The sequence below is a fragment of the Arachis hypogaea genome, chromosome 19 (genome assembly GCF_003086295.3).
Source record: "Arachis hypogaea cultivar Tifrunner chromosome 19, arahy.Tifrunner.gnm2.J5K5, whole genome shotgun sequence".
Classification (NCBI taxonomy): Eukaryota; Viridiplantae; Streptophyta; class Magnoliopsida; order Fabales; family Fabaceae; genus Arachis; species Arachis hypogaea.
Window position 1 is genome coordinate 27,107,001 of NC_092054.1, and position 10,521 is coordinate 27,117,521.

The window sequence follows — 10,521 nt, forward strand, 5'->3', positions numbered from 1 at the left end:
ACGCGCCGTTCTTCGAGAAAGCGCCATCCACGCGTGCGCGTGGAGTGCGCGTACGCGTGGACCTGTTTTCATCCCAAAGTTGATTTTTGAGTTTTAAAAGCCAAATTTCATACTTCTAAGCCTCCGATCTCACCACTTATGTCTTAAATCATTATGATATGCCTAGCATGAGAAAAAAGGCTAGTGAATGTGGTAACTTGCGAGTGAAGCAAGGGAAAAATGAATGATCATTGAGGATCAAAGATGATTATGTGAGATGCGGAGAATGGCGGTGGAAGTGCTTGTTGTGCCATGGGCCGAAGGGCCGTAATTGTTAATAAATTGGCTGGTTATGGATTTAACCGTGAGCCGGATGGCTAGATTATTGCCGTGTTACGGCGGAGCCATGTTTATGGCCAAGTATAAATGCATATATGATGTTGATTGAATTGTGAAGGTTTGCACTTCCACCATTGGAGATGAGGGTTTCCCTGGGTAGTAGCAATGGCTAGCCACCATGTGCTCCAGGTTGAGACTCGAAGCTCTTTTGACCCTATGTCGTAAGTGTGGCCGGGCACTGTGAAAGGCCCGGATGAGCTCGCCCCCATAAATATTCACCAGTGATGGTGATGGATAAATATTCACCAGTGAGGGTGACGGATATGGATCATGATTATGATCAAGTTTATGATGAGTATAACTCGAGTTGGGGATGCACGACAGAGGGACAGTCCAATGGCTAGCTACCAGGACTTGTCGGGTTGGCTCTATAACCGACAGATGATATCATCAGCCACTAGGGACAGGCATGCATCATAAGCATACTACATGAATTGTTTGAGATTGCCTATTTGACTGCATATTACTTGCTAATTGCCTAAATGCCTTATCTGTTCCTATTTGTAAATCTCTTGTCTGATATAACTGTGTTTGCTATATTATACTCCTGCTGGTGGTTGGGAGGTCTGAAGGAATTGGAAAGGGAAGTATTAGTTAGACTGAAGAATCTTTAGTCAGTTGCCACTTACGGTTTAGCTTGTTTATAAGCTTTGATATTATCTGAAGGAAGTTCTAGGATTGCCTTCGGCTTTCCTCTATTATTATGTATTATATATGTGGAAGCTGTTACCGTACTGGGGACCTCTGGTTCTCACCCATGCGGATTTTGTGGTTTTCAGATGCAGGACGCGAGGCTTCTCGTTGAGGCATGCTGGAGACTTCTGGATTAGCGAAGATCCTTTGTTCTCGGGACTCTGTTTTGGGATATATATTTTGTTTAGATACTTTTATCTCCATTAAATAATACAAACTGTGATGACTCCTTCTAGAGGGGATTTTGGAGATTAGGTTTTCGGTATTTATGTCCCTTTGGGTTTTCCTTGGGGTTTTCCTTATTTTATTATATGTATATATTGCTATGCTCGAACCGGTTATCTTCGCAGCCGGATTTTGAGTCTTGATATTCCTGTTTTTGATACTCTTTATATATATGATCTTGCGCTAGCTTATCCTTTGCTTGTTACGTTATCATTCGGAGTGTTGCGTTTTCGAGTTACAGTTTTTGTTTACCCCTTTTTCTTCAAAGGCTCCTAGTTATAATCAATCATTCATAATACTATACGTACTAAATTTTTGTTTTAGAGGTCGTAATACCTTGCCATCTCTGAATTATGACTTAAGCATAAGACTCTGTATGGTAGGGTGTTACATTTGAAATATAGTTTAAAACATCAAAAATCATGTTTGCCAAAATAGGGTACACGCGTGCGCGTGGCTCACGCGAACGCGTACGCGTGGGAATGCACAAGTGCAGCTTGCATGTGCGCGTCCCCTTGTCACACGTACGTGTAGATGGATACCTCGCGTACGCGTGGGCATGCTTGTTGGTCCATCACGCGTACGCATATAGCTACTCGCGTCGCGCAACCAAAATTTACATTCCACGCGTACGCGCGGGCCACGCGTATGCGTGGATGTACGTCCTTTTTAAAAGCAGCAGCAGATCACCAGAGAGCTGCAAACCTTGCAAATCTCAGCAGCATAACCACATATTTATCATCTAAACTTTCGACGGGTATAACTCAATCGTTTTAAATCGTTTTCCTTTCGTTCTTCGAACGGCATAAACATCACGAGCTCAATTTTCATTTTAAAACAAGTTGGGACCAAATTGAAGGTCCGGAAGCCAAGTTATGCCTCGCCGAAATTCGGCCAAAAGCCAACCTTTGCAAAAATATTCAAACCTCAATTTTCAATCAAAACTCCATTCCATTCCTTGTTAAATATGCTAAATCTAACACCATATACCAATAAAAAGCCTCAACACAACTTTACACCATTTATCAACTACCATTCAATATCACTAAATAATTTCATTTCTCAACAATCCCTTCAAGCTTCCCTTCAATGTTCTTGTAAGCATGTAAACAAACAATCAACCACATTTCTTACCAATTTCAACATCAATAATAATCTCCACCACATATTTAAATTACCAACTCTCCAACAAGCACTAACCAAACTTAATCATCAATAACAACATTCAACCATGTTTCCTTCCAAATCAACATAACAACAACCACCATCCATAATCAATTACTAATTATCCACAAACACCAACCAAGTATATTCAATAACAAATTACTAAACATTAAACATATACCTGCATTCCAACTTATCCTATGGTCATCTAGCCTAAGTTTTCACAGAATATTATATATTAAATGTAAGAAACCTAAACCATACCTTGACCGATTTCCACGTAATGACCAAATCAATTTATTTAAAACCAAGGCAGCCCCTCAAAATTCAACAAACTCTAAGCTCAGCTTCCTCCAAGTTCCAATATTCACAATTTCAAGCTCCAAATATTTATTTTCCAACCTAATACACACACACACACACACACACATATATATATATATATATATATATATATATATATATATATATATATATATATATATATATATATATATATATATATATATATCCAATTTAAAACTCAAAGCTCAAATTCAATGAAATTAAAATAGAATTATCCTATCCTCACCTTACCCAAGCTTCACATAAGCAAGTGTGAACGTTTTTCTCAAACTAATTGGATCCTAAAACATCAGAAATCAAAGAAATTCAACATTCCTACTCAAAATTCGAAAATTGGGGGAAAAGGAGGCTGAGAGTGATTAAACAAGTTACCAGTGAAATTATTCTAATAGAGATGTAGAGCTCAATGCAGTGAACGCGTGGCCGCAAACGGTGCGGCGATCGGAGCTCGGACGGAGAAGTTACGGCGTTCGGAGTTCACCGTAAGGGTTTAGGTAAAGTTTCGTTCTCTTCTCCCCTATGTGTGCTTCAGTTTCATTTCTGTTAAAATGAAGGGGAAGAAAGGCTTTGGGCTCACTTAAAAGGGCTGGTCCAGTTGGACCGATGGCCCGGTTTGGACCCGGTTTAACCGGTTCGGCCTATTTGGTCCAATCTTAGACCGATTTCTTTGAAATTAGTGTCAAAATTCTCGTTTCGATGGGCTCTATCCTAATTTGATATAATATTCACATTTCTAATCTTCTTTATTAAAAAAAAAATTATTAACTAATTATCTACTAATTTATCAGGGTTTACATTCATTAAGTACTGGCTTTGTTTCTCAGTATTTGCTCAATAAGAAAATCAATTCAACGTTATGTATCAATCAAGTATATTCAACTGGTGATGGAGTTTCTCAGAATAATAGCTTTCAACATTCCAGAACTCCTCTGTCCAATATATCAAATGGTAAGACCTCTCATTCATATTTATTATACAACCAAATATTTATATATATCATTACTCAACATTTTCTTATTCCTTTAGTTGACCAGGCAGTGCTCAAGTTATCAGATACATTCTCAAAAAATAAGGGAAAAGAGAATTACAATGAGCAATTGGCTAACACATCAAGGTCAAATTTAATTAATCCTCACGTTACTAACAACAAACACATTATCCTAGATTCCTGGTATGATTTCTTTTTCATCTTTGTAGTTATTCTTATATAATTTTAGTGTTTTTTTAAGTAACAAAAAAAATTCAATAGTTTTTTTAAGGTTATCACTTTGTAGTTATTTTTATATTTATATCTTAGATATAGTGATTTCATGAAAAAGTTTTATTCATTTTTTCTTAATTTTTTATTTAAATGCATTAATAATGTAATGTTCATTTGTTATATATTTAGTGGATTCATACGTCATATGCTACAAAAGTAACTTATATTTAAAGCTACTACATTTATTCACATATTATTGTTTCTATATTTTTACTTTCTTCGACATCTTTAGTATTTTATCTATCTTTTTCGTGCTCTATAAATAATTCAAGCTAATATTTAATTATTAATAACTATTTTCGTACTCTATACATAATTCAAGCTAACATTTAATTATTGATAACTTTTTTTTGTACTCTATACATAATTCAATGTAATATTTAAATAGATTATATTTAATACAATTATTTTTTTTGTTTAGCATAATTTTTTTTAATTTTTATATTTCAGATTTAATTACTATATATTCAGAGTATTTATTAAGTTCACTATAAATGGATAATTATAAACATTTAAATATACATGGCAGTACACAAATACTCCCAAATAAGAGTACAGTGCTTAGGGAGAAATCAATCATCGAATCATTACGTAGAAGTAGCAAAGAGTTGTTTAATTCTTCTCAATTCTTCAATGGTGAGAGCTCTAAGTAAGTTCTCTACAATAAGAAACCGGTATCACATGTTAACAATGGACATTATGAAGGTAAATTATTTTCACATATATTTAACGTGTTATAAAGTTTTATTTAATTATTATTCTTTGTATAATGCTAACAATTGTTGGATATTTTTGTTGAATATTTTTATTTAATTCAGGTCTTGATGCCTTTGATGATATAGTGATTGACTCAGATTATATTCAATAAGAAATTCATGATAATAATACAGGTTTTTTTTTTTAAACTATCATCTTTTTCGTTTAAATCTTCTTCCTTTTTTCATTTGTTTAATTTTCACATTTTTAATTAATACTATATTTTTTAGGGTCATCTAGCTTAAACACATTATCCAATTGCAATTTGACATGCAAAACAGGTAGATATTAATATAATAATATATTTTACATATATTTATTGTTGCCTTTTTTAAAAAAGTATCTGTATATGATTTTTTTTAAATATTTTTTTAATGAATTTAGTTACCTGGGATGCTGGGGATCCAATTCATGTATGTCGATATTGCAAAGCTGTGATGTGGGACGGTGAAAGGCTATCTAAGAGCAAAGGAAGTAATATCCCTATATTCCGCACATGTTGCATGAGTGGGAAGGTTGAGCTTCCCTTTCTTAGGGAGGCACCCCAAATTCTACAAGATTTGTATTTTGAGAATGATGAACGTGGTAGATACTTTCGCAAGAATATACATTCTTTTAATTCCATGTTTTGTTTCACATCTGTGGCTGGTAAAATAATCACAATATAAACAATGGATATGCACCTCCTACGTTCTCTCTTAGTGGTCAAAATTACCATTCAATTGGAAGTTTTCTTCCGTCACCAAGTGATATTCCAAAGTTTGCACAGCTATACATATACGGCATTGAAAATGAGATTCAAAATCGCATATCTGCCATCAGGCACATTAATTTTTTCCAACATATACTATGTTATTTACTATAGAATATTTCCTAATAGTTTAATGAAAATATTATATTTTTAAAAGTTTGAGTAGTAATAATTTTTTTGTTTAAACAGATCTTCCAATTCGAATAATGTTATTGGACGACCAATTGTTAATGAGTTGAAACAAATAATAGATCTTCATAATCCTCTTACAAAGTCATTTCGATATGCACACGATCGCTTCAAAGAAGATTCAAAAACTAATATGAAGCTCAAACTAATTAGAAAAAGGGAAAAGGATGGCAGGAGGTATAACCTCCCAACAGCTTCTGAGGTTGCAATACTTATTGTTGGTGATATTGATGAGTCAAGTTTGCAGAGAGATATCATTCTTGAGACTACCTCAAACAGGCTGAAAAGGATAGATGTCCTTCACCCGTCTTACCTGTCTCTATAGTATCCTTTGATTTTTCCCTATGGGGAGGATGGTTTTAGTCCAGGTATTGAGAACTCTTCCATGTTTGATATTTCTGGTACTAAGAAGAGAAAGACTACAAGCATAAGAGAATTCTTTTCATACAGAATACAAATGCGTTTGGAAGGATCATCTATACTATTACATTCAAGAAGATTATTTCAGCAGTTCTTAGTTGATTCATATACTATGATTGAGTCTGAGCATCTTAGATATTTACGCAACAACCAACCTAAGCTCAGGGTTAACAAGTACAACTCATTGCACGAATCTTTAGTTAGGGGAGAAGCTAATGCGATTCTTTCTGGTCAAAGAATAATTCTTCCAAGCAGTTTCACTGGTGGTCCTAGATACATGTTCAACAATTGTAAAGATGCATTTGCCATTTGCAAGTATTTTGGATACCCCAGTTATTTTATCACAATTACTTGCAATCCTAAATGGGACGAGATCAAACGCCTTTTACATGGCACTGTCCTTAAGGCCGAGGATCGTCTTGATATTGCCTCAAGAATCTTTAGTATTAAGTTAGATGAGTTGATATCTGATTTCAAGAATGAGAGGTTCTTTGGCAATATTTTTGCATGTAAGTTATATATATATATATATATATATATATATATATATATATATATATATATATATATATATATATATATTATTCTTATACTATTTTGTTTGTATTCTGATGTCAATTATTTATACAGATGTGTGCACAGTTGAATTTCAGAAACGAGGTCTACCACATGCTCACATTCTATTGTTCATGCAACCACAATATAAGCCTAAATCACCCGATGATATTGACCGTGTGATATCAGCTGAAATCCCTGATAAGACTAACATGCCTAGACTTTATGCAGCTGTTGAGAAGTTCATGGTTCATGGTCCATGTGGGAGGCACAACATCAGTAGTCCATGCATGATAAATGGAAGGTGTTCTAAGTTTTTTCCAAAGCCATTCAGTAATAGAACGATTATTGATGAGGGTGGTTTCCCAAAGTATAAAAGGCTGGATAATGGTCATACAATAACTAAGAAGAATGCAGTTTTGGATAATTCTTATATTGTACCTTACAATCCTGATCTACTCTTAAAGTATGGTTGTCACATTAATGTGGAGCATACATGTCAGACTTCTTCTATTAAATATTTATTCAAGTACGTCCGTAAGGGTAATGATAGGGTTACTGCCTCATTTTACCAAACATCTGGTGATGGGTCTCTTCAACAAGTTGTTGATGAGATACGTAACTACTATAATTGTCGTTACATTTCTGCATGTGAGGCAGCTTGGTGGATATTTGGTTATGAGATTCAGCTTAAAGAACCTGCAGTAATTCGTCTACCATTCCACCTACCTGATGAGCAACCAGTTGTTTTCAAGGACCATGAAAACATTGCTGATGTTATTCAACGTGTAGATGGTAAGGTTACTAAGTTAGCTGCTTGGATGTTGGCTAATCGTGAGTATCCTTTTGCTAGATCTTTAACATACAGCGAATTTCCTACAAAATTTGTATGGAATGATGATTCATGCATGTGGTTTCCTCGCAAACAAGGCTTTTCTATTGGACGGCTGACTCATGTTCCACGTGGTAACGGTGAGGATTATTACATGAGAATATTGTTAAACATACAAAGAGGATGCATGAGTTTTACTGATTTACGTACTGTGGATGGTGTGGTATACAACTCATTCAAGGAAACATGCTATGGTTTGGGACTCCTACAAGATAACAAGGAATTTGTTGATGCAATTCTAGAAGCAAGCACTTAGGCATCTGGAAACTACTTACAAAATCTGTTTGTTGTGTTGTTGATTTCTAATAACATATCTAGACCTGAATTGGTATGGCAGCAGTGCTACCAACAATTATCTGAATATTTGTTATATTCACATAGAATTTCAACACTTAATCCAGGTATATCATTCAACATGTTAAATCAATTTCGCTTATAGGATTAAATAATATTTTTTATCTTAAAATACCTCATTAATTGCTTAACAACTTTTTCATCTTCATTTTAGACATTCAGCTTAGTGATGATCAACTACTAAATATGACTCTTTCAAAGGTTGAGATGATGTTGCAAGCTAATGGTAGGTCACTTCGAGAGTTTAATGGTATTCCTCTCCCTGATTTAGATATCATTGATGGCTTGGATGATTAGATAATAGCTGACGAGCTAACTTTTGATATTGTTGCCTTAAGGGACGAATTAGAAGTTATGTTGTCCCCAATGAACTGTGAATAACAAAATACTTTTCATAGAATAAGCGAAGCCGTGAATAATAACCTTGGTGGTTTTTTCTTCATATATGGTTATGGTGGAACAGGTAAGACATTTCTATATAGGGCACTTTCTGCAGCTATTCGTGCCAAAGGAGAAATTGTTCTTAATGTTGCCTCAAGTGGAATTGCATCTCTTTTGCTTCCAAAAGGCCGTACAGCTCATTCTAGGTTTAAGATACCTTTGGAACTTCATGAAGATTCTGTATGTAGTATAAAACAAGGGGTTTCCGCTTGCTAAGTTGATTTTCAAAGCAAAGCTTATTATATGGGATGAGGCTCTGACGCTAAACAAGATTTGTTATGAAGCACTCGACAAGTCTTTCAAAGACATACTTAGATCTTCATCATCATACAATAAAGACTTACCCTTTGGTGGTAAGGTAGTCGTACTTGGAGGTGACTTTAGACAGATTCTACCTGTAATACCTATGGGATCTAGACAAGATATTGTACAAGCTACAGTTAACTCATCTTATCTGTGGTCAACATGCAAAGTAATTACGCTTTCTCAAAATATGCATCTTACAGTTGGCGTGCCTGAATCTGATTCTATTGAAATCAAATAATTCGCTCAATGGCTTTTTAGAATTGGTGATGGTCTTGAAGGAGATTCAATTGATGGTGAGTCTGAGGTAAATATTCCAGAAGAAATTCTAATCAAGGACAATGCTGATGGCTTTGACAATATCATTAGATTTGTATATCCTGGTATACTTACTAATTTGCAGCAGTCAACTTTTTTCAAGGAGAGAACCATTCTTGCTCCTACACTAGATGTTGTGCACGAGATAAATAATCATATAATGAAGCATATTGAAGCAGACGAGAAGGTTTATCTGAGTTCTGACTCCATGTACGTTGAAGAAGGTAGCATGGAGTCAGAACTTGATACATTTACTCCTAACGTACTAAATGCCATTAACTGCTCAGGTTTACGACCTCATGAACTTATATTAAAAGTAGGTGTTCCTGTTATGTTACTAAGAAATATTGACCAATTTAATGGACTTTGCAATGGTACAAGATTACAGGTAAGGAGATTAGGTAATCATGTAATAGAGTGTGTTATTTAGACCGAGAATAAAGCAGGAGATGTTGTTCTAATACCTTGCATGAACATAATTCCTAATAATCCAATGTTACCTTTTAGATTCCAAAGAAGGCAATTTTCATTGGTCATCTCATTTGCAATGGCCATTAACAAGTCACAAGGACAAACTCTCAGCACAGTTGGGTTGTATTTATCCAAGCCGGTTTTTACACACGCGCAACTACTAGAAATAGAGCTTTTTCGGACGAAAATTTCAAACGAAATTTATTCTGTCTGAATGACTTTTTTATTTCAGACAAATTTGAGACAAATGTTGAATAACTTTTAGTGGAGACATTGGAATAATATATTCCGTCCTAAATTTGTCTAAATTTTGTCCCAAATTTTGGCGTCAATTTTTTTTTTGGATAGCGCCAAAATTTTCATACAGATTAGCAATACATTTTGGACAAAAACTATAATTCGTCCATATTTCATCTGAATATGCACAATAACTTCAGACGGATTTAGGACACATTTTGAAAAATGTTAATTCTATCCCAAATTTGTCTATAATTAGTCTTAAATACTTTTACTATAGCTTACCCTTCAAAGTAGCTAAAATTTTTTTCCGCAAATTTGGGATGAAAATAACATCATTTGTAAATTCTGTTTGAAAGTGCATCAGTTTTCAAACGAATTTCAAATGTTTATAAAAAAATTTTAACATTTCGTATAAAAATATTGTTTATATTTTAAATTAGTCTATTATTTTTAATTTATTTTTTAATTATTTATGTTATAATAATTCAAAATTTAAGAAAAAATGTATCTAAAAGAATCACATATATAAAAAATTAAAAATAAATTATATCCAATCTTTTAAAAAAATAATACAAATAATAAATAAAAATTAAAAAATTACGTAAAATAAAAAAATCATATACTTTTTTATATAAGATTAAAGTATATTAAAAAAAAATACAAATGAATACATCACTACAAGAAAAAAGGCTTTTCGGCACTTAGCCCTTCATCTTCATCACTACTATGAGAACTGTCGCACCAGCCTTCTCTCTGAGCCCTTCA

At 34.0% G+C, this 10,521-nt stretch overlaps 1 protein-coding gene across 1 annotated transcript; it reads left to right on the top strand.

The window, feature by feature from the left end:
• The first annotated feature begins 6,219 nt into the window (after window positions 1–6,219).
• Window positions 6,220–9,603, top strand: LOC140182212 (uncharacterized). Its single transcript, XM_072228352.1, has 7 exons — window positions 6,220–6,691; window positions 6,813–7,792; window positions 7,967–8,030; window positions 8,138–8,233; window positions 8,447–8,570; window positions 8,989–9,433; window positions 9,553–9,603. Exons 1-7 carry the CDS (start codon window positions 6,220–6,222, stop codon window positions 9,601–9,603), a joined length of 2,232 nt encoding a protein of 743 aa, XP_072084453.1.
• Window positions 9,604–10,521: the final 918 nt, after the last annotated feature.